This window comes from Bombina bombina, chromosome 5 (genome assembly GCF_027579735.1).
Source record: "Bombina bombina isolate aBomBom1 chromosome 5, aBomBom1.pri, whole genome shotgun sequence".
NCBI classification, from domain to species: Eukaryota; Metazoa; Chordata; class Amphibia; order Anura; family Bombinatoridae; genus Bombina; species Bombina bombina.
In genome coordinates, this window is record NC_069503.1 from 503,066,215 (window position 1) to 503,092,649 (window position 26,435).

The 26,435-nt window shown below is 37.9% G+C and overlaps 1 protein-coding gene across 2 annotated transcripts in view; it reads right to left on the reverse strand.

Moving 5' to 3' along the window:
* AOAH (acyloxyacyl hydrolase) overlaps window positions 1-26,435 on the reverse strand; it is a 411,773-nt gene that overhangs the window by 254,129 nt on the left and 131,209 nt on the right. Inside the window, exons 5-6 of one of the 2 annotated variants that reach the window (XM_053714415.1) lie at window positions 2,962-3,021; window positions 1,461-1,540 (exon numbers count right to left, since the gene is read on the reverse strand). In XM_053714415.1, the coding sequence (XP_053570390.1) occupies window positions 1,461-1,540; window positions 2,962-3,021 (140 nt within the window). Of the gene's footprint in view, window positions 1-1,460; window positions 1,544-2,961; window positions 3,022-26,435 lie in introns of both variants that reach the window. The other variant, XM_053714414.1, reaches the window with a different exon arrangement.

Sequence of the window (26,435 nt, forward strand, 5' to 3'; positions counted from 1 at the left end):
CCTGGTCATAGCACAGTACCACAGCTTATGGTAAGCACATCACCTTTCCACATTTGTGTCACTTTGTATGAAACGTTATCACGCTATGTGGCGCCCTCTCTCTTCCATTTCTCAACAGTAATATCCCTGCTCTCTGGAACCAAGAGGAGCTGCCTATACCAAGAATCGACCACTAAGATCATTTTACATGGACATTAGCCATTACGGCTACATTTATATCAGCTGAGTACGATACAGTCGATAAAGATAAGAGTTATACCTGTATATTTGTGAAACAATACATATATAAAAAAATTTCCAACAGCGCGCCTTCGTATCCCCCTCTGGGATATTACAGTAAGGTTCATAAGAGCTCAAGAGTGTGCACGTGTCTTTAGTACTCTATGGCAGCAGTGTTTCACAGCATTATTTGTAGCTTTGTTATACAATGTTGCAAAACACTGCTGCCATAGAGTACTAAAGACGCGTGCACACTCCTGATCTCTTTTGAGCCAACCTAGTTTTACTCTTCAATAAAACATACCAATAGAACAAAGCAAATTTGATAACAGAAGTACATTGGAAAGTTGTTTAAAATGGCATGCTCTATCCGAATAATGAAAGTTTAATTTTGACTTTACTGTGCCTTTAAAAGATATCAAACAGTAAATTCATGCTAGACAATGATATATTCATGCTAGACAATGAATTTATCCACCAATCAGCAAGGACAGCCCAGGTTGTTCACCAAAAATGGGCCGGCATCTAAACTTATAGTCTTGCATTTCAAATAAAGATACCAAGAGAATGAAGAAAATTTGATAATAGGAGTAAATTCGAAATTTGCTTAAAATTTCATACTCAATCTGAATCACGAAATAAATTTTTTGGGTACAGTGTCCCTTTAAAGGATTTAGGTGTTATTTTTCCTTATTAGATAGTGCTTGTGAGGTCATTTGGTGGATTTATCCTCTGATTGACTATATTTTTTGTTATTACTTGTAATTATGTTGATAATATCTATTTATTTGTTACATCCTCAAATCCTTTACAAAAGTTTATTTAAATGGTGTTTCTACAAAATTCTCCAGTCCATATGGATTTGTGTAGATAAATTATTTGATAAGCCTTTCTAAAAGATTGTAATTAACCCCAAGATCATAATTTTTTTTCTATATCCCTCAAAGAGTTATATTTGGTATTCAATTAACAAAAAAATAATAAAATATTAATATGACAGAAATTCACAGAATATACAAGTTATCTTTAGCATCTAACTGGAATGACAACACCTGTAATTACAAATAAAAAACGTGTGGAACATATTTCACACATTTTGAGCAATCACAAATGAAGTAAGTCTTGTGTAGGCTGCTAAATGAAAAAGCTGATGTGCTTTTCAGTGATCTGGAAATGATATAGCTGAAAGACAGACAATGATATATTGTTGCTGATGTCTAATTATGAATGGGAACACTTACGATTCTAGAATTTCACAGATCCTTTTGAGAAATGGAATTGAACATATTTTGATGAGAACTCCTGAAATAACTTCTGAGCTCTGCTGTTGAAAAACAGAAGGTTAGGTTTAGCAATACAATATTTAAGTCAGTAAAAATATTCATAATACTGTTAACAATATTGCTTTCAATAGACTATGCATTATTATTATTATTATCTCTCACTGACTGACGGCTAAATATATATTACATGTAAATACTTTACTCCGGAGTCAACTAAAAAGCTGCAAACTGCATTTATTTTTGTGGACCTTATAAAGCAATTTAAATTTATTGCGTGACTTAAAACCAATGCATTCTGAGGGATACAGGAAAAGAGAATACAGTGAATTATTTTTGTGAGCAAAATATTGATGGGGAAGTTTGTTTTGAAGTAAAAACAAAATGGTTGCCAAAAAGGAAGTGACAAGCCTAGCTATGTAGGACACTCTGAGTATGGAAGTTCTACCAACTTGTAACATCAGAGGTGTCACAATTAATTTAAGGGGTCTAATTATGTTTGGAATTCTTCTACTTGAGGCCGTAGCTGCAGTGCAAAATATACTTATGCAAAATATATTTATATATTTATTTTTAACCTGCGGCCATATTACTTGCAGAAGAGTGACAGAAAACACAATGTAATCTGCTGGTACACTCAGGGCAACCTTTTGGATGCAGTTGGTCTGGATTGAAGGGACACACCATTTAAATATGAAATGTAAAGTGTATTCCACATTTGTTTAAAAGCATTTTGCAACATGGTTTCTATTGTTAAAATGTTTCTGTTAACTTGTATTGTGCATGTGGCTCCAAAGCATATGCAGGTAATTCATATTCATCCAAATCTAACACACACATGGTCCTGTGACAGAAGTGATGTCACAGGTGATGCCAAGGACAGTGTGAGCAATACGCACTCATCTGGTGCAAGTGCATCCAAGACTTGCAGATGATTCAAATTAGGTCAAGCTTTACATTTTGCCTCATTGTGGTGTATTCAGTAGTGTCCTTCTTTGTCCCTTAAAACTATTTTTTAGATTAGAATATTCTATTGAATTGGTTTAGCGGTGTTGGGATGGCTTATGTACATGAGGAGATGGATGTTGGGAATGTTTACAGTAAAGGTCAATAGATGTGAGGCCCAATCACACTTAGAGGTGTTGTGGACTGGGTCAGTACTGATATGTGAAACTGGTCAATAGTATCTATTATAGTAGCAGGGGTACAGTCAATGTGGACAATTTTGATCACCCATATTTATATTTTTTAGACACTAGTTGACTTCTTTATATTATATATAGCTGGTTTAAAAAGTTGTAAATAAAAAATATACTATAGCTGTGACTGGTTTGGTGACATTATTGTCCTTCATAGCTTTTCTGGCTGTAGTGAGAATGTTGCTAAAATATGATTCTCATCTGTGATCCACCCCACAGTTATTGAAGTTCAGTTAATTCTTATTTTAAAATAGCAATCTTACCAGATATGTGGACTGTTTCACAATCTTCTCAGCTTTCTTTATTGACTTTTTGAATCCTTTCTGACAAGAGAATATATATTATAAAAAAATGATTTTTCAATAATAACTGGTTACTCACCAATAAAACAATGTTATGTGAAATAAATTAAACCCTCTGGCACCTGTTGGTGTATATAATACAGTTCACTTACATCCAAATAACAAAAAAAATCAATGGTGTAAAAATATCCTGATACATAACAAATGTGTGTGTGTGTGTATATATATATATATATATATATATATATATATATATATATATATATAAAAAAACAAAAAAAACAAAAAAAAAAAAATATATATATATATATATATATACATATACATATACACGCACAAACACACACACAAATATATACATTAGAAACCCTTAAGAAACTTTTTTCTAACTTGTCTTTCAGATTAGATGCTTTTCTAAAATGATATTTGGTTTCTCAGGTAAGATGTTCAACAGACTTTTATCTCATTTTAAAAGATCCCAATGTGATTGTGATTTCTTTATTTTGTGCACAATAGTTGAACGCCAGGGGGCCAATTTTATTTTCTGAACCATTTTGTTCATATTTTTCTTTATACTTCAATAGTTCTTCCCTGTTTGTATTGACCTGTTCTAAATACACTTAATTTTCTGTACAATTTCTTTTCAAACAATGAAATTTACTTTTTGGATTGTTAAGTAACCATCTCTTTAAATGACAACTGTCTTCTTTAATATAGGTGTTTACATCAACCGATTTAAAATAATTTGATAGCTGCAAATAGGTAAAAACAAGAAGGCGCTCTAATGGCGCAGTATATCAAGTAGTCCACTCCCTAACAATGGCTCAGAAACTCTCACCCCGTATATATATATTAATATATATATATATATATATATATATATATATATACTCACAAAAGTGATGCACCAATAATTAGCGCAAGCCACACAAGCTGGATGTATTAAAGCCCCCATTATTTGATAAGCTTTTCTAAAGGACTTTGATCATATGGATTAAACACATACTTAAAGGACCAGTCAACACAGTAGATTTGCATAATCAACAAATGCAAGATAACAAGACAATGCAATAGCACTTAGTCTGAACTTCAAATGAGTAGTAGATTTTTCTTCTGACAATTTTAAAAGTTATGTCTTTTTCCACTCCCCCTGTACCATGTGACAGCCACCAGCCAATCACAAATGCATACATGTACCATGTGACAGCCATCAGCCATTCACAAATGCATACACACTTATTCTTGCACATGCTCAGTAGGAGCTGGTGACTCAAAAGACTGTGCACATGTAGTTAATAGAAGTAAATTGGAAAGTTGTTTAAAATGGCATACTCTATCTGAATAATGAAAGTTTAATTTTGATTGAGTGTGCCTTTAAATGGACATGAAACCCAAAATGTTTAGATAGAGAATATAATTTTAAACAACTTTCCAATTTACTTCTATTATCTAATTTGCTTCATTCTCTTGACATCCGTTGCCTGAAAGCATAATTAGATAGGCTCAGTAGCTGCTGATTGGTGGCTGCACATATATGCCTCACATGATTGGCTCACCCATGCACATTGCTATTTCTTCAGCAAAGGATAACTAAAGAATAAAGCAAATTAGATAATATAAGTAAATTGGAATGTTGTTTAAAATTGTATTCTCTATCTGAATCATGAAATGTTTTGGGGGGTTTTATGTCCCTTTAAAGTTAGCTACAGAGCAGCAATGAGTTACTGCAGCCTAGCCTAGAAGATCTGGTAAGTCGAATACAATAGTGCATTGCTGCTCATAAGCCTACCTGGGTATGTATCTTAACAAAAGATACCCTTTGAGCATATTAAAGGGACACTAAACACATTTCATGCACCTCCCTCTAATCATGGGTGCAGCCATTATGGGACCTAGGTTACACTGCAGGTATCTGAAGGAGAGTTGCTGCACATGCGCAAACAGATCAACACTGGAGTTTAGTGAAAGATAGATTTCAACATGGGGCCCATGACTAGAGGGAGATGGGGAATAACTTCAATAAGGGAAAGAAGTGATATGATAGCAACTTTCAAGTATATTAAAGGGCTTAATAAAGCTGAGGCTGTGATTATTTTACATAAAAAGGAAAATTCAAGAACAAGGTGTCATGATCTTAAGATGAAGGGTAGTTTATTCAGTAATAATTTAAGGAATTATTAAGAAAAAACTTCCACAAGATGTAGTAATAACAAACACTGTGGGGGGCTTTAAGAATGCCTGGGATAAGCAAAAGGCTATCCTACAAACTAGACAATTTTAGGAAATATTGGGAAGACTTGCTGTGCCTATGGCTCTTATCTGCCGTCAAATTTAAAGTGTATAATATGTTTATAAAATGTGTTTAGTGTTTAATGTCCCTTAAAGGATTTAATGAAGCTGAGGATGATCCTAATAGTGCTTTAAAGGGATATAGTATATGACAGGGTGCTGGATTGGGAACGGCTCAAAGGTGTATATATATATATATATATATATATATATATATATATATATATATATATATATATATAAATATATTTATACACACACACACACAATACTATATATATATATATATATATATATATATATATATATATATAATGTGTGTGTGTGTGTACATTTATGAATGTATGTATGTATACATGTATGTAATCAACACACACAGGGCCCGAGACTTTCGCTCAAGACTTAACATTTTATTTTGTGCTTGTACTATGGAAATAAAAATGGGAGTGCTATGGATTGCACTCTAGCAATGTTAGAGCACCATATTGCTAACATTTTTAAGCTCCACTTGTAATCTAGGCCTAAATACATTTCATGCACTTCCCTCTAACTATGGATGCGGCCATTTTGGAACCTAGGTTACACTGCAAGTATCTGAAGGAGAGTTGCTGCACACGTCAGCACTACACAATTGTTTACTTAAAGGGACAGTCAAGTCCAAAAAAATACTTTCATGATTCAGATAGAGCATGCAATTTTAAACAACTTCCCAATTTACTTTTATCACCAATTTTGCTTTGTTCTCTTGGTATTCTTAGTTGAAAGCTAAACCTAGGAGGTTCATATGCTAATTTCTTAGACCTTGAAGACTGCCTCTAATCTGAATAGATTTTGACCACTAGAGGGCATTAGTTCACATGTTTCATATAGATAACATTGAGCTCATGCACATAGAGTGACCTAGTAGTGAGCACTGATTGGCTAAACTGCATGTCTGTCAAAAGAACTGAAATAAGGGGGCAGTTTGCAGAGGCTTAGATACAAGATAATTACAGAGGTAAAACGTGTATTATTATAACTGTGTTGGTTATGCAAAACTGGGGAAAGGGATTATCTTTCTTTTTAAACAACAAAAACTCTGGTGTTGACTGTCCCTTTAACCAATAACATCATTTTGCTTTCCACAGTGCCTTGCAATACTATGATCGGCCTGCACAACTTTGCCCCTTTAAGAGAATATGATATGGTACTTAAAGGGATATGAAACCCAACATTTTTTCTTTCATGATTCAGATAGAGAACACAATTTTAAACAACTTTCCAATTTACTTCTATTATCAAATGTGTTGAATTCTTTAGATAGCTCTTGTTGAAGAAATAGCAATGCACATGGGCATCTATGTACAGCTACCAATCAGCAGCTACTGAGCCTATCTATATATGCATTTCAACAGAGCATTTCAAGAGAATTAAGCAAATTAGATAATTGAAGTAAATTGGAAAGTTGTTTAAAATAGCATGTAATTCATGAAAGGAAAAAAATTGGGTTTCATGTCCCTTTAAGGTTGAAGGCAATGAAAACCTGAGATATAATGACACCTGAGATATAATGACACCTTAGTAGGAATATGCTAATCTAAGAATCATCAAGTAAAGGACACATTTAGTTACCACCCCAACAAAATCTTAAACTTCAAATCTGCTATGAGTTTTTAGGAGTATGGCCAAACTTGGAACCGTGCTGTGTTCATGCCTAGTGAAATATGGCAGATATGTTCCATTATCAAGTGTGAAACACTTTACATAACAAGCCATCCGAAATTACAAACTAAACAGTAAACAGTGGAACATGATTGATGAACCATGACCATTATATATCTCCAATACAATAGTCAAATATTTTTATAATAAACTGTCCATCAATTATTCATAAGTTAAAGGTACAGTAACGTAAACTTTCATGATTCAGATAGAGCATACAATGTTAAACAACTTTCCATTTTACATCTATAATGTAACTTGCTAAGTATTCTTTGTATCCTTTGTTGAAAATCATACCTAGGTAGGGTCAGGACCAGCAAAGCACTACTGGGTGCTAGCTGCTGACTGGCAACTTCACATATATTCTGCTTGTTACTGGCTCACCCAATGTGTTCAGCTAGCTCCCAGTAATGCATTGCTGCTCATTCAACAAAGAATACCAAGAAAAGTAAGCAAATTTGATGACACACAGTAAATTGCGAAGTTGTTTTAAATTGTATGTTCTATCTGAATAAGGAAAGAAAAAAAAATTGGGTTTCATTTCCCTTTAATTCTATAACATTCTCCTGTGATGTTAATCTTTAATAAATGTTGAAAGTGAGCCTTTGTACTTTACAATGGTTCATATAAACCACATATACTTCACAAAGAAGAAGAGAGAATAATATTACTACCAGGGAACATCTCCTTTTTCCATAAACCATATTGATCGCTTCCTTATAATTAGATGTGGGGTATAAATCCACTTGCATTAACAAAAAAAGCATGCACCTCTGTTTTTAGTCTTTTTGGCCTAGATTTGGAGTTTGGCGGTAGCCGTGAAAACCAGCGTTAGAGGCTCCTAACGCTGGTTTTAGGCTACCTCCGGTATTTGGAGTCACTCAAAAAAGGGTCTAACGCTCACTTTTCAGCCGCAACTTTTCCATACCGCAGATCCCCTTACGTCAATTGCGTATCCTATCTTTTCAATGGGATTTTTCTAACTCCGGTATTTAGAGTCGTGTCTGAAGTGAGCGTTAGAATTCTAACGACAAAACTCCAGCCGCAGAAAAAAGTCAGTAGTTAAGAGCTTTCTGGGCTAACGCCGGTTCATAAAGCTCTTAACTACTGTACTCTAAAGTACACTAACACCCATAAACTACCTATGTACCCCTAAACCGAGGCCCCCCCCACATCGCCGCCACTCGATTTAAATTTTTTAACCCCTAATCTGCCGACCGCCACCTACGTTATCCTTATGTACCCCTAATCTGCTGCCCCTAACACCGCCGACCCCTATATTATATTTATTAACCCCTAACCTGCCCCCCACAACGTCGCAGCCAGCTACCTACAATAGTTAACCCCTAATCTGCCGACCGCAAAGAGCCGCCACCTACATTATAGCTATGTAACCCTAATCTGCTGCCCCTAACACCGCCGACCCCTATATTATATTTATTAACCCCTAATCTGCCCCCCACAACGTCGCCTCCACCTGCCTACACTTATTAACCCCTAATCTGCCGAGCGGACCGCACCGCTATCATAATAAAGTTATTAACCCCTAATCCGCCTCACTAACCCTATAATAAATAGTATTAACCCCTAATCTGCCCTCCCTAACATAGCCGACACCTAACTTCAAACATTAACCCCTAATCTGCCGACTGGAGCTCACCGCTATTCTAATAAATGTATTAACCCCTAAAGCTAAGTCTAACCCTAACACTAACACCCCCCTAACTTAAATATAATTTAAATCTAACAAAATAAATTAACCCTTATTAAATAAATTATTCCTATTTAAAGCTAAATACTTACCTGTAAAATAAATCCTAATATAGCTACAATATAAATTATAATTATATTATAGCTATTTTAGGATTAATATTTATTTTACAGGTAACTTTGTATTTATTTTAACCAGGTGCAATAGCTATTAAATAGTTAAGAACTATTTAATAGCTAAAATAGTTAAAATAATTACAAAATTACCTGTAAAATAAATCCTAACCTAAGTTACAATTAAACCTAACACTATACTATCATTAAATTAATTAAATAAAATACCTACAATTACCTACAATTAAACCTAACACTACACTATCAATACAGTAATTAAATACAACACCTAAAAATAACTACAATGAAATAAACTAACTAAAGTACAAAAAATAAAAAAGAACTAAGTTACAAAAAATAAAAAATTATTTACAAACATAAGAAAAATCTTACAACAATTTTAAACTAATTACACCTACTCTAAGCCCCCTAATAAAATAACAAAGCCCCCCAAAATAAAAAATGCCCTACCCTATTCTAAATTACTAAAGTTCAAAGCTCTTTTACCTTACCAGCCCTGAACAGGGCCCTTTGCGGGGCATGCCCCAAAGAATTCAGCTCTTTTGCCTGTAAAAAAAAACATACAATACCCCCCCCAACATTACAACCCTCCACCCACATACCCCTAATCTAACCCAAACCCCCCTTAAATAAACCTAACACTAAGCCCCTGAAGAAAAAAAGTCTTCATCCTATCCGGGAAGAAGAGTAGATCTTCTATCTTCATCCGATGAGGACCGGCTCCATCCTGAAGACCTCCACCGCGGACCCATCTTCATCCGGCGACGTCCAACTGAAGAATGACGGTTCCTTTAAGGGACGTCATCCAAGATGGCGTCCCTCGAATTCCGATTGGCTGATAGGATTCTATCAGCCAATCGGAATTAAGGTAGGAATATTCTGATTGGCTGATGGAATCAGCCAATCAGAATCAAGTTCAATCCGATTGGCTGATCCAATCAGCCAATCAGATTGAGCTAGCATTCTATTGGCTGATCGGAACAGCCAATAGAATGCAAGCTCAATCTGATTGGCTGATTGGATCAGCCAATCGGATTGAACTTGATTCTGATTGGCTGATTCCATCAGCCAATCAGAATATTCCTACCTTAATTCCGATTGACTGATAGAATCCTATCAGCCAATCGGAATTCGAGGGACGCCATCTTGGATGACGTCCCTTAAAGGAACCGTCATTCTTCAGTTGGACGTCGCCGGATGAAGATGGGTCCGCGGTGGAGGTCTACAGGATGGAGCCGGTCCTCATCGGATGAAGATAGAAGATGCCGCTTGGAAGAAGATGGTTGCCGGTCCGGATCTACTCTTCTTCCCGGATAGGATGAAGACTTTGGACCCTCTTCTGGACTTCTTCAGCCATCGGATGATGGATGTCTAGCCCCCTCTTGGGTTGGATGAAAATATCGGAGCCAGGACGGATCGGTGTGATACCCGGTGAGGTGAAGACAAGGTAGGAAGATCTTCAGGGGCTTAGTGTTAGGTTTATTTAAGGGGGGTTTGGGTTAGATTAGGGGTATGTGGGTGGTGGGTTGTAATGTTGGGGGGGGGTATTGTATGTTTTTTTTTTACAGGCAAAAGAGCTGAATTCTTTGGGGCATGCCCCGCAAAGGGCCCTGTTCAGGGCTGGTAAGGTAAAAGAGCTTTGAACTTTAGTAATTTAGAATAGGGTAGGGCATTTTTTATTTTGGGGGGCTTTGTTATTTTATTAGGGGGCTTAGAGTAGGTGTAATTAGTTTAAAATTGTTGTAAGATTTTCCTTATGTTTGTAAATATTTTTTTATTTTTTATAACTTAGTTCTTTTTTATTTTTTGTACTTTAGTTAGTTTATTTCATTGTAGTTATTTGTAGATATTGTATTTAATTAATGTATTGATAGTGTAGTGTTAGGTTTAATTGTAGGTAATTGTAGATATTTTATTTAATTAATTTAATGATAGTGTAGTGTTAGGTTTAATTGTAACTTAGGTTAGGATTTATTTTACAGGTAATTTTGTTATCATTTTAACTAGGTAACTATTAAATAGTTATTAACTATTTAATAGCTATTGTACCTGGTTAAAATAATTACAAAGTTACCTGTAAAATAAATATTAATCCTAAAATAGCTATAATATAATTATAATTTATATTGTAGCTATATTAGGATTAATTTTACAGGTAAGTATTTAGCTTTAAATAGGAATCATTTATTTAATAAGAGATAATTAATTTCGTTAGATTAAAATTATATTTAATTTAGGGGGGTGTTAGTGTTAGGGTTAGACTTAGCTTTAGGGGTTAATACATTTATTAGAATAGCGGTGAGCTCCAGTCGGCAGTTTAGGGGTTAATAATTGAAGTTAAGTGTCGGCGATGTTAGGGAGGGCAGATTAGGGGTTAATACTATTTATTATAGGGTTAGTGAGGCGGATTAGGGGTTAATAACTTTATTATAGTAGCGGTGCGGTCCGCTCGGCAGATTAGGGGTTAATAAGTGTAGGCAGGTGGAGGCGACGTTGAGGGAGGCAGATTAGGGGTTAATAAATATAATATAGGGGTCGGCGGTGTTAGGGGCAGCAGATTAGGGGTACATAGGGATAATGTAAGTAGCGGCGGTTTACGGAGCGGCAGATTAGGGGTTAATAATAATATGCAGGGGTCAGCAATAGCGGGGGCGGCAGAATAGGGGTTAATAAGTGTAAGGTTAGGGGTTTCCGGTGAGAAGGCGGAGCGACAAGACAGGTGCTCCAACTCGGCGTTCTGGCCGACAGCAGCTATCACAGCCTTCACTTTATGCCCGTTGTACCTGCTTGGGCTTGGGCTTACAGCTTGACTTGACATCGCAAGCTAAAGGGAAACTTCTGTTGCAGTACCCGCAGCGGTAAATCCGCATTTTTTTTTATATACGAATCCCTGAACTTCCAAGGAGATTGTTCTCACCTGCCTTTCCTTTGCTGTGGCGGAGCGAGTTGCCGGACCCGCGGCTCCTCGGTGGGGTTCGCGAGTGGCGGAGCAGAAGGTGAGAGGAGGTGAAGTGGGGCTCCGTGAGTGACCGGTGAATTGGCCCTGTCTGTAGCCAGTCTCGGAGGGATATCCCAGGAGAGCCCGCCCCACTGCAGAGGAAGTAGTGCCGGACGTAGAGGTGGGCTCTTTGCCGGTTGCGGTTGCGCCGCAATGGAATGAGCAAGAGTCCGCAGAGTGTTCATCGCCCCTGGTTACTTGAGGGGAGGCCGCAGTGATAACCGGCCTAGCGGCAGCTACTGGCTATCTGTTTGATCAGATGTATGGTACCGGGGTCCCACAATTCAATTTTCCTGTGATCTGTCTGCATTGCTCCTCCGGGTAGGAGTGCCCCCGGCCGGTTGACAGTCTCTTCCAGGTGTAGCCTACCTCCTTGGACACACTGTAAGTAACGCAGGACTCAGACTCTTTCACGCTATCTAGTCCTTTGGATATAAGGAGCACATAGCTGATTGTACCAGATCTAGTATTTCCCCTAGCTGTGTTTTCTAAGTACCCCAGAAATGAAGCTGCTGACTTGGGAGTGAGTGATATAAGGCCGCTAATTTCAAAGGGCTCTTTGAACTTTCAAAGGACTCAGCTTGGGGTTCATCCAGAGTGGGGTTAGTCTTCCAGACTCTCGTTCAAACTTAACATTTTTTACCCTGTTTGCTATCCAGGAGGATGTAGCAGGACAATGTTCATCTACTTTTATGTTTATTTTGCTGTCTGCATAAGATTATAATGGGTTGCTTGGGTTTTTGTCCCCAAATTCTTATAATTTGTTGGTTGCTCAAGGTATAAAAACGCAGGCATTTGGGGGGGCGGAGCCAACTTCCAAAGCGGCAGGACGTGTCTTCATGAAGCTCCTGATCTTAAATTTGTTTTATTATGAGCTTTATTATAATTACTCAGCTATTTATATTCATTCAGAGAAATACATCTATAATTTCACTATAGTAAGATTATTGAGCTGATTTTCGACAGGAATCCTGGCCTATGCTCTTTGGAAAGCCACGCGGCCTTGAAACTGTTAGTGGCTAGAGATTTGATCTACATTCAGCTCACCGCGTGTCTGGGGCTACCGCATATATCCCCCCCCAGACTCTGGGTTACAAGGTAGTTTTCAACTATCACATTTGTTACTTGATTAAGAGGGAACCATCTACTCTGAACCTGAGTGTTAACACTTTTCAGCGGACCAGAAACTGGTCAGAAGATGGAGGCTCTGACTAGATGGGAAGGCGAGGTGAAGCAGATGCTGGATCACCACTTTGAAAAACTAAAACAGGAATTGTTCAGATTGCTCACGCACCCAGGATCTGTGCATATTGCCCGGTCAATTCAATTGAACGATTCACATCAAGACCCTTTTAATAGTTCTACTTCAATGGCAACGTCACACCACAGAACGGACTTCACATTAATGAATGCCCAGGCTACCAAGCAGGACCTTAAGCAAAAATCTGATGCTGATCCTTTTACGCATAGCAGCAGTACCGCATTGAAGCCGGGGTCTTACAATGGAGATGTGCGTGCTCTCAAGCGCAACTACAGCCTTATTCTAACCCACGGCAAACAGAGGCAGACAGGGGACCCGACTGAAATCCCGGTCTCGGTCTTGCCCTGTCTACAGATAGTGGTCAGCCCTCCTTACTGGAATTCCCCTCTTCTAAGCACCAACAAGGTGGATAACATGGGACGCTGCGCTATGTCAGGGACTCAGAGAACTAAGTATGCGCATAAAGCCCTTGCTGTTTTTGAAAGTCAACGACGCCACAAGGAGACCCAGCATCCAGTCAATACACACTTGATCCTAAGACAGGGAGTGGGATAGATAATGGCTTCTCATTAGAGGAGACGATCCCCCTCTCCTACATCTGATACCGGGGGCATAATCAACAGAGAGCATTCATAAACGCCATCTCAGAAACGGTTTCTTTTTACACTCAGAGACCCACGCTTGGGCGAAAGACTCATAAGATAAGTAGCTTCTAGTATTCACTGGATTTGAACTTACATGAATGTTTATACTACCAAGACTTTGATGTTTATCAGTTCGAGACTTAGGGGTAGATATTAAACGCTTAAAGGTATTCATCCGGATATTTAGCCCCCATATACATATAAATTCTCTTTTGCTCATTTAGTTTAAACGGACTCTCTGCTTTTTCCCTTTTTTCTTGTTTTTTGTCGTCCGCATGTTCTGGGATATACTGCTATGAGCTACTTTGCAAATATTGATAGGGCTTATGTTTACTGTTGTCTCCTTGGGCCAATCTAAATATCTACTGTTTGTCAGGTATACCTTGTTATTATATGTTATTGAGATCAGACTGTAATTAGCCATTTATAGGGGAGGAGGGGGGTTTCCACCTATTTCAATAATTGTGCTTTTATCGTGTGTGTGAGTAGGTATATATTTTTGTATAATAGTATTAGTCCCTTATATCTATGCAAGCAATTGCATTGCTCAGTATATGCAAATCCATCATTATCTAAACATTGCAGTACTAATCTATAACAGGCAGTAAGTACAAAGTTCTAACTTCAGCTAACCCCCAACTATAGAGACCTTTACAACATTTATTGTGAAAAGACAATCTATCTCACTAGTAGGCAGAACTATACCATTCTAACTCATATTCCTTGGTTCGACCCAGTTCATGTACACATCTAGAACTACATTTGTATTTTTTCATATGTGCCTCACCGCTAGGAGGAAGCTTGGGGCGCTTTAAATTGATCTCCTAAATAGCTATACATATCGTACAATATATTGATGTGTAATGGAAGTCTGGTTATCCTATATAGTGGGCAGGGTCTTTTGAAGAGTCACTATAACTCAACCTCCCTGGGAGAGCGCTGGCTGCGGCCGGGTCAGCGTACCCTCATACTTGCCTAGTGACTGTCAACTTAACTAAGCATAAGTACCAGCCTCATTATGGAATGGCCATTATATTGCTTTCTGTCTTCCCCTAGAGTTCTTTAGAAATGTGCATCTGTGAGATATGAGCAGTTTTGTACATTTATGTAACCACATCGCTAACTGTACATTTGTGGGTTCTGAGTGTGTGTCTAGAAGTATATATTATTGTGTGTTCCTCCCTTGTCTTCATAGCGGTGCCCCCTAGAGCAATATAAAATTTTATATTCTGAAGCTACGCATTTAAAACCTCAATATGGATGGTTCCCTTATCATTATCATTTTCATTATATTTTCTAACTCCAAACAATGGGTCTGACAGGGACCCCTTCATTCTTTTTCCCTTATGGCCTCTTTTCAGTCATTCTTAAGTTGTAGAGGCCCAAAAGTGGCCGGTATATTTCAAATTGGGGATTTGCATATTTGTCAATTCTATTATATAAAAGGGTATATTGCCGATAAAATCTGAGGCATCATCATTGGGACCCACAAGTGGTCTCATTTGTACCAGGTAGTCCTCTGTAAATGTCATTATGCTAAAAGGTGTGGGGTCCAAGAGCGGCCTCCTAAAAGGAATAGAGGGCTTAACTTTTCTGATTGGCATGGTTTTTTGTTTTTGTTTTTTTTCCTACAGCTATCATTTAATCTGCTAATTTTTTCCAAGTAGTCAGAAGATATTGCTCACTGCAAATTCATTACTAATGTTCATCTGGGGTTATATATTTTTTTGCTGTAAAAGTTATTGTTTGCTATATCTGTTCTTGTTTTGTATCTGCGATTTAAAGGATGTACCCTGTAACTGTTCAATGCTGTATTAATTTAACATGTATGCCAAATATTTTGCCTCAATAAAAAAAAAAAAAAAAAAAAAAAAACGCAGGCATTTGTCTATGGGCTCTCGCCCAAGTCACCTCACTTTTATAGAATATACAACCACTGTTTTTTCTTTTTTTTTTTTTTTTTTTCTTTTTTTTCAGGCTTTATTTTGAAAAGTCTATGTACTATGGTTCTTTTTTTTGTTATTTTCCTTTGAATTTGATTATATACACCATATTCACGCACAAGCACTATTGTTAGTGTACACTTAAGGCAAGTTAGGAGGTAGAGGAGAGAGTAGGGAGTAAAAGGGTAAGAAGTAGGGAGTTGATAAGGGGCAAAGGGGTTGGGAAGGTAAGAAAAAGCAGAGGAAGGGGAAAAAGAAAAAAAAACAGAGTTAAACATATTTTTGTGTGTTTGATTTTTACTTCACTAATTGTGGTCTCACTGTTGTTTTTTCCCCATAGCGGGGACCAATTTCTTATTTATTCTGCACAGTATCTATTTGTGTCATTATTTTGTGTTTTTCACTATTCATGGAAAAATTTATAACTCACGGTAATAATATTTCACCCAAAATGCCTGCTAAACCCAGGGATAAAAAAAATACCAAATGTGGCGACACGAGTGTAGACATATCCTCAGAAGGTGTATCTACAGTAATTGATACCCAGGTTCTGATCACTCAACTAACAGCAATTTTCTCTCCCCAGTTTGAGGGTATTAAAAAAGACCTGGGAGGTATTTCTTCTGAGTTAGTTACACTTTCGACAGAAGTTTAACATTTTTCGCAGAGAATTGGGGAAGCAGAAAATAGAATTTCTGCCGCTGAAGATAGGCTGACAGCCCAAGAGGCTATTATTCAGGCCCAGGAAGTTAAACTTAATAGTATGCAGTCACGCCTGGAGGATCTTGAAGATCGCTCCAGGCGCAACAACATTAGGGTTATAGGTTTACCTGAAACACTGGAATTTGAGGATCTGGTTAAATTTACTTCCTCCACTCTCCCCTTGCTATCGGTTTTCCATCTCAGCTCCTCCCCCTAGCAATCGAGAGAGCCCACAGAGTGGGTCCCAGAAGGGACTCAGCTGGTGGTTTGGGTAAACCCAGGATGTGTATTTTTAAGTTGTTAAAATTTCAGGATAAGCTTGAGATCCTGAAGTTAGCGAAGAAAGCTGGTTCATTAGAATTTGGGAACAGCAAGATTTTGCTGTTCCAGGACTTCTCGGCGGAAACTTCCGCTCGCAGAAGACTTATGGCACCGTATTGTTCACAGTTGATTTCTAAGGGTATTAAAGCTAGTCTATTTTATCCTGCTAAAATTATAGTGGAAAATAAGGGAGCCAAATTTATTTTTAACGAAGTTCTGGAGGTTAAAGAATTTCTGAGAACCTTAGAGTCCTAGATTTAGGTCCATTATTAAGTCAGGTTTTTTTTGATAGGCCAGCCTAGGTCTATATATTCTCCTTAGAAGGTGTGATTGTTCAGGTCTTGGTTTATTTTGTGATTTTTCAGGTTTTGGTTTATTTTGTGATTTTTATTTGTTGTTTTTATAATTGCAATGTGTAGTACTGATATCTTATTATTGTATGAGAAATATGCATATGTTAAATTTGTCTCTCAAAAATTACTGAAAGCGAGATCATTGACAAATATTTTGGATTTTTTCTTTCCCTTTTTTTTTTTTTTTCTTCTCTCTTCTTCTCTCCCCCTCTTGCTCGTCCCTCCCCCACCCCTCGGATGTTATTGCCAGTTGCGTATCCTTTCCATGGCTTGGCGTGCTAGTGAGAATGGAGAATAGCGGTGGGCTGTAGAATTCTTTCGTGGAATGTGGGGGGGATATCCTCTCCCGCTAAGCGCAAATTGGTTATTAAAACATTGGCTGTAGAAAAGCCAGATGTGGTTTTTCTACAAGAGACTCATTTAGATGCAATAGAAGCTGCAAAGCTTAAAATGAAATGGGTTGGCGAGGTACTGGCCTCATCTTCTCCAACTAAAAAGCGAGGAGTCGCGGTCCTTTTTCATAAAGATTTGGATTATCAAGTTATGAAAGTTGAGTTTGATTCTTCGGCCCGTTATATGTTGTTACAGGTATTGATAAAATCCGTCAAATATATATTTTGTAATATTTATGCCCCCAATAAATTTTCAGTAAAATTTTGGGACCGGATCCAAAACATAATCTTTCCCTTTATAAGGGAGAATTTAATTATCTGTGGGGACTTTAATGTTACTATGAGTCCAGAACTAGACCATTTTTCAAGAAAGAATTACGCTAAATATAAGTATCACGCCAAATACTTTAAAAATTTTTGTATTAAATTAACATTGACTGATATTTGGCGTATGCAAAATCCTTTAATCAGAGCCTACACATGCGAATCCAAGTCGTTCAGGACATTCTCGAGGATTGATCTCTTTTTAATCTCGGAAGCACTGACAGTCTTCCAGCTTAAAACGGGAATTGGGGAATTTTTTATATCAGATCACGCTATAATCTCTTTATCTATTCTTGATACTTATGAGGCACGTTCACTAACACAGGTCTTTGGCTTCCCTCGTTTTTTATATACTAACCCAAGTTTTTCATTATGGATTAAGACTATCTGGCATGAGTATGTTTTATTTAACTCGAATTACAGTCATAAGACAGAGGTTTATTGGGAGGCGGCTAAAGCGGTGATTCGAGGTAAAATAATAGCTTATACGAGTTTGCGCGCAAAAAAAAATTAAGGAACAGGGGAGTTCCCTTGTTGCAAGAACCAGAGCGGCCTACAGGGACATTCAGTCGGATCCCTCCCCATTGAACTGGGCAGTGTATCTTGAGGCTAGAAAGGAAAGAGAGATCTATATAAAGCAGAAATCGTTGGAGGAAGAAGCAAGATTGAATCTTAAATATAGGAGTTTTCACGGGTGTTCGGCGAAGCATCTGTCCCGCTTGATTAAGAATAGAAAAAAAAGAAATTATATCGCTGTTATAAAAAATGGCGAGGACAGGTTTTTTAAGCCGGCTGAGATCTCCCAGGAATTTTTTAAGTACTATCAACAATTATATTCGGCCGTCGCTGCCGACCACAATAACCAAGAGTCCTTTTGGTCGGCTATAAGTATTCCTAAGATACAAGCAGAAGAGTTGGCTTTGCTGAATCAGCCGATATCGCGTGAGGAGATTGGTACCGCTATTGATAATCTTAAGCTTAATAAGGCTGCGGGCCCTGACGGGCTCCCGGCCGAATTTTATAAATTGCTAAAGGAAGAACTGCTGTCTCCACTAGAGGCTATTTTCAACAATTATTATCTTTCTGAAAATGGGATTTCGGAAAACTTTGCTGCGGCTAATATTTCACTCATTGCGAAAAAAAAATAAAAATCCAGAGAATATGGCCTCATACAGGCCAATATCAGTACTCAATACTGATTACAAGCTTCTGGCTGGTATTATCGCTTCTAGACTGAATCACTGTCTGCAGAACTTAATCCATTAGGATCAGACCGGTTTTATGACCGCTAGGAACTCGTCGCGGAATATACGAAAGGTTATTACGTTTTTGGATTATATGTTGAATTTGGAACCAGAGCCTTGTAACGACGGAATTCTTGATTCAGCAGTCTTAACCCTTGACGCAGTCAAGGCATTTGACTCCATTGTCTGGGAGCACTTATTTTCCTCATTACAGAAATTTGGCTTTTCTGGCAACTTTAATCTCTTTATTCATAAAATTTATTGTAAACCAATTTCTTTTCTCCTGGTTAATGGGATTCGCTCACAGGGGATTGTTTTACATTGAGGTACTAGGCAGGGGTGTCCATTATCTCCCCTCCTGTTTAATGTGGCTCTAGAACCCTTAGCGATCAGATTTCGCGATGTTTTGACAGGAATTTCATTGGGCTCTCATCGTTTAAAAACTCTTCTCTATGCTGATGATATGCTGATTTTTGTAGATAAGCCTTTTCAATCGATTCCAGTTATTCTTCAACTCCTCTCCCAGTTTAGTTCTTTCTCCGGTTATTTGGTGAATTTGGAAAAGAGTGAACTCATGTATATGGGCAATAACTCGTCCGGTTTGGAAAAATTCCCATTCAAAGTCGTTAATGCAATTAATTATTTTGGACTCGAGTTACATAAAAATCCGAAATTATGGTATGTTGCGAATTTTGTTCCATTACTGAAAAAAATTAAAATAGATCTGCAGTTATGGGCTTCATTTCCGTTGTCAATTTCGGCAAAGGTAAAGCTAATAAAAACGATTGTTTTTCCTCGTCTTCTCTATGTGCTACAGAATCTTCCTCTCTTTATTTTCAGTTCAGATATTAGAAAGTTATACAGTTATTTTTCTAAATTTATCTGGAAAGATAAGAGACCTAGGATTGCACTAGCTAAGCTTATGCAAAAAACAAACCGCGCCGGGTTGGCTCTGCCTGATGTCAGGTTGTATAATACGGTGGCGCTGGTGAAATTTGCCGTGGATTGGGTGGCGGAAAAATAATTGGTTAGCAGTGAGTCAAGAGGAAGCCTTTTATACTCGCCCATTCGCGCTTAGTGCTCTGTTACATTGTAATACAAAACAGCTGCCATCCAACATCAGTAAAATGGTATCCTTTAAAAATGTTGTGGTTGCGTGGCAGAAGTTCTGTATTTGTCTAGGAGTGGATCCCTCTGTTTCAGAATACCTTCCTATTCAGGGAAACCCTAATTTTATCCCGGGTATTTATCATAAGGTGTTTAAATCATGGGGGAACAAGGGGCTGATGTTTGTCAAGCAATTATTGGGGGCTGACAATTTGGTTCAGACAGCTGAGTCTCTGTTTCAAATTTATGATCTTCCTAGGTCTGACTTGTTTGCTTATTTCCAGATTCGCCATTTCATGCGTGAGCAAAATTGGGAGAATAGTATGTTACCGGAATGGTCTGTTATTAGAATCTTAATTAAAAAATTCAGTATGGGAAGCTCCTCTATCTCCTTAATGTATGATATTATGCTTTCTAAACAAAGCGATAAGCATTTGCATAGCATAAGTACTTGGTTGCTTCCGGTTATTACCGATATCACCGAGGAGAGGATCATTCAGAGTTGCAATATGGTCCATAAGTGTAGGGTTTCGATGTCCTGAAGCTCTTGAATAATTTTTATTTGCATCTGCTTAAATTACAAAAATTTTCTGACACTGCATCAAATAAATGTCCCAGATGCTCAAACTCTAGGGCTGATTTATTTCATATGTTTTGGTTCTGTCTCAAAATCAACCAGTTGTGGCATAAGTTGGTTCATTGGTTTAATACATTATATGGGGCAAATTTTGTTCTTACACTTCAAGATGTGGTTTTACTAATTACAGAAGCACATAGAAACTCGGCAGCAATGATATATACGTTGAATACGATTATTCTAGCAGTACGTCATCTTGTCCTGTTAAATTGGAAAGCAAAGAGAGCACCGAGCCTTGAGAGGTCTTTTAAAGAAATCCAAGGCCAAATTGTATTTGAGTCATATCATCTCTCGGAGGCTTCTGAGAAGAGAACCAAGGAGTTCTTGCAGGGATGGTTACCAATTATTTTGTCATATCCCCTCCGGATTCAAAGGCAGATTCTTGCCCCTGTGCGATCCACGGTCTGCTTTGCTGAATTAGTTGTATTGGGGGTATTCCCGGTATCCTGGATAAACACGGTTGTGTAATTGGGCGTGTATCTGTAGTTGTGTATTGGACGTGAAGGTAGCTGTAAGGTACTATTTTGTTGGAGGGGCGGGGAGGGGGGGCTTGGGGGGAGTTAGGGGGGTTCTCCCCTTTTTTTTTTTTTTTCCGCCCTTTCTCATTTTGTTATTTTATGTTAAGTGTGTTTAATCAATTACACTGAGGACTTATAATGTAAAGGTTTGTTTCTTATTTATCGATACAGATTGAATATGTGTCTGATACATTTCTGTTGTGTTAGCTTATCTGAAGAATTGTATTGTCTTTACTTTTGATGAATAAAAGAAAAAAAGAATTAAAAAAAAAAAAAAAAGTGTAAGGTTAGGGGTGTTTAGACTCGGGGTACATGTTAGAGTGTTAGGTGCAGACGTAGGAAGTGTTTCCCCATAGGAAACAATGGTGCTGCGTTAGGAGCTGAACGCGGCTTTTTTGCAGGTGTTAGGTTTTTTTTCAGCTCAAACAGCCCCATTGTTTCCTATGGGGGAATCGTGCACGAGCACGTTTTTGAGGCTGGCCGCGTCCGTAAGCAACTCTGGTATCGAGAGTTGCAGTTGTGTTAAATATGCTCTACGCTCCTTTTTTGGAGCCTAACGCAGCCTTTATGTGGACTCTCAATACCAGAGTTATTTTTATGGTGCGGCCAGAAAAAAGCCAGCGTTAGCTACGCGGGTCCTTACCGACAAAACTCTAAATCTAGCCGTTAGTGAGCAGTTTGTATCATAAGTAACTGATGTGTTTGCAGCTATTCTGTGCATTTATGTGGCACTAGATTTCATTTACTAAGACATACAAGATATTTCGGAGTTATGGAAACATTTTTATTTTATAATTAGATAAATGAGTGTTAATAAAGGGACATGAAAACCCTTTTTTTTTCCATTCACGATTCCGATAGAGTATGCAATTTTAAACAACTTTCCAATTGACTTGATACAATGAGCTTTAAAACTGATGCAAAGTAAACCAGGAGGAACAAATCATATATAGAGAGACATATGTGATTGAACACCTTGCAATTACAATTTTTTTTAATCATTTAACATACTAGGTGTGGGTGAAATATTTTGAATACATTAAAGGGACAGTTCACCCAAACATATTCTCCCCTTTAAATTGTTCACAATTATTTATTTTACCTGCTGAAGTGTTTTAAATTGTTTACAAGTAGCTCCTTTACCCCTATTTTGGCATTTGAAATAGCTGATTTAGCCTGTGGTATCCCAACCTATACTGAAAGTTTCTATACTGAAGTATATTCTATTGAATAGCCTAAGCAAACACAGCCAGCAGAAGAGATTACACTCTCAGTGGGGTGCAGGATAGTTAAGTAATACAATGATAATTTTCCAATTTTCTCTAAGTATTGAGCTTTAGTTTTCTAGACAAATATAAGATAAGGAAGCAAGTCTGTGTACATAAAAGTGATAACATAATGAGATCTGATATTACCTAAAGCTCAACCCATTCTAATAGGCTGTGGTTTAAAAGCACAAAACCAGCTATTATTATTTATTGTCTACAATTGTTTTTCAATAGCCTGACTACACCCACTTATCTTATTTAGAGGAACCAATCAGGACTTGTTACTGAAACACATCTTGCAACTGTCCTGTTAGCAAAAATTGCATTATTGTGCAGTTTCTTACTGATAATCTCTGCTGCGGCCTATTAGGGCAGATATGTGTCAGGATCAGGCTGTGAACCCTGCCAAATGCACCGCCAATCCTCAGAATTATAATAATCGTGATTTTCAGAGTTAAATTACAGGAAGGGGGCAAAATAAATGATGAAAATATACGTATTGCAAAAGTTGTTTTGCTGCATTTATAATTAAACATTTTATATTATTATTATTATTATTATTATCGGTTATTTGTAGAGCGCCAACAGATTCCGCAGCGCTATATGACAATTTCAAAGTGTTTATTGTACATGTAAATGTTAATTCCAGTGTCTGGGACATTCTCGTGGTGCTTTACACTCCCCAGAAGGTCACTGGATCAATTTTATCTTGCTGTTGTCTACTACACTTGTGCAGCAGCAGCAAATAATTCATTTCAGACAACTCATTCATAACAAACATTCTAAAAATAATTGTATTACAGAATATTTGTTTGCTGCACTTTTCAGTAAAACACAATGAATACTATACATTTGTTAACATTTACATGTGTAAATATATGAGCTTTGAAGCCCTTTCAGCTCCAGGTTTGCATGAGTGAGCCTACAGCCGTGAGTTAAGAAAAAGCGCTCATTAGACCACTACTTCTTAACATATTACGCAAACTGTTTTGTGGCATATGTCAATCCCCCTGGATATTTCAGACCAGGGAGATTGACAACCCCTGCTCGTGTGATTGGTTGAGCGGGTGCAGGGGGCAGGGTTGCCCATTTGTGATAGTGTGCAATGGTAAATGTGGGCAGCTGCCCACTAGGCGCAATTCCCCTGTTCACCTGGTCTTAAATGTTGGCCTTAGGCTCCACAACTCTTTACCTTCTCCCAAGCTAACAAAACCCCTCTAACTGAAAATACTATTGTCACTGGCAGTACACTTCTCACTCATCTTATTTGACCTGGCCTAAATAGGACACTTAGGACTAAATTGGAGAATAAACAGTTTTTCAGCCCTAAGTAGTCTTCTAGCAAAACCCCTGCTCAATACTTTTTTATTCTTTGAGATGACCTCAGTACGGTTACACAGTGACTGTCACTGAAAAGCATATGACTTTGCCCTGATCTATATATTGCCCTATCAACCGCTCACTCTGAGTATAGCACATTGTTGTGGCAAAGCAAAGGAATGTGAGAAAGGAGTTATACTTTCTTTATTAAAAGAGGACAAAGAGTAAAGGGGCCAATGACAGAAATTTTCAAAGAAAAGGATAGATGCTGAATGCTAAATGAATGAATTTAGTTCAAAGGACAGTTTATCCAAAATTTTTACCTGCTGAAGTGTATTAAATTGTTTACAAGTAACTCCATTACCCTTATTTTGGCATTTGAAATAACAGATTTAGCCTGTGGAATCCCTACCAATATTGACATTTCTAGACTTATGTATTGGCTATTGAAAAGCCTGTGTAAACAGAGCCAGCAGAAGAAATTACACTCCCAGTGGGGTGTAGCAGAGATAGGTAAAAAAATAATAATAATTGTCTATTGTTCTCTCTAAGTATATGGCTTTGGTTTACAGACAGATACAAGATAATGAAGCATTTGTGTGTACACAAAGTGATAAAATAATTTAATCTGATTTTATCTGCAAGCTCAACCCATGTTAATCGGTTGAGGTTTCAAAGCACAAAACCAGCTATTACATACACATAAATAAACCTACAAAGGGAAAAACAATTTTACAGTGTACTGTCCCTATTATATATATTAACTATAACACAAGATTTAGCTTAAGGTAGTGAGAGGACATCCAGGATGAGATATGAGAAAGACAGTTAGTGACACAGGTTAGCAAGGAAGGAGCTAGGTCTGGGGTAGAGAAATAGATTTGGGTGTCATCAGCATACAAATGATATTGAAACCCGTGGGATTTTATTAAGGAACCTAATGATGACATGTAGATTGAGAAGAGAAGGGGACTGAGAACAGAGCCTTGCAGTATCCCAACAGAAAGTGGTAATGGGGCAGAGGATGCCCCAGAGAAGGCTACACTATAGGTACGGTTAGACAGGTAGTAAGAGAACCATGAGAGAGCTGTGTTGCAAATGCTGAAGGATTGGGGGGTTTGGAGCAAAAGAGGGTGGTCACCAGTATCAAAAGCTGCTGACAGGTCAAGGAGGATAAGCAGATAAGTAGGTCGTTGGTAACCTTAACGATTGCAGTCTCTGTGGAATGATGGGGGCAAAATTTAGATTGCAGTGGGTCAAAGAGGGAGTTTAATGTAAGGAACTTGGATAGGCATGCATATACTAGCTTTTCAAGAAGCTTTGAGGCAAGAGGGAATAGGGAAATAGGGTGGTAGTTGCATGGGGAGGTTGGATCAAGAGAAGGTTTTTGAGGATAGGTGTGCCCAGTGCGTGTTTTAGAGATGAGGGAAATATACCGGTGCTGAGGGAGAGGTGGAAGATGTGTGTGAGTATAGGAGTAAGGGTAGAAGAGAGGGAGGAGAGTAGCTGTGAGGGGATGGGGTTGAAGGGACAGGTAGTGAGGTGAGAGGACAGTGTAAGGGCAGACCACTGGTTTTAAAACCTGTCCTCAGGCCTCCCCAACAGGCTGTATTTTCAGGTGTGCTTGGATGAGAGCAGGTAAAATAACCATGTTTACTAATCAGTTAATTATTTCACCTGTGCTCCAGTTCAGATATCCTCATAACAGGGACGGATCCAGAGCCCAACATTGGGAGGGGCAATGTAGCAGATTATTTTGTTGCAACATTGACCCGCCACAAATCATGCTCCACCCAATTATGTCCACTTATGTACACACACAACACACAGAATACACAAACACATGTAAACACACTACACAGCATAAACAAACACATGTAAACACACATTCACACACACTACACAGCATACACAAACACATGTAAACACACATTCACACACACTACACAGCATACACAAACACATGTAAACACACATTCACACACACTACCCAGCATACACAAACACATGTAAACACACATTCACACACACTACACAGCATACACAAACACATGTAAACACACATTCACACACAATACACAGCATACACAAACACATGTAAACACACATTCACACACACACTACACAGCATACACAAACACATGTAAACACACATTCACACACACTACACAGCATACACAAACACATGTAAACACACATTCACACACACACTACACAGCATACACAAACACATGTAAACACACATTCACACACACACTACACAGCATACACAAACACATGTAAACACACATTCACACACACTGCACAGCATACACAAACATATGTAAACACACATTCACACACACTACACAGCATACACAAACACATGTTAACATACATTTATACACACCACACAGCATACACAAGCACATGTAAACACACATTCCCACACTACACAGCATACACATATATACAAACATTCACACACACACACTGCACAGCATACACATGTACACAAACATTCGCACACACACTTCACAGCATACACATTTATATGTACACAAACATTCACACTCACACTACACAGCA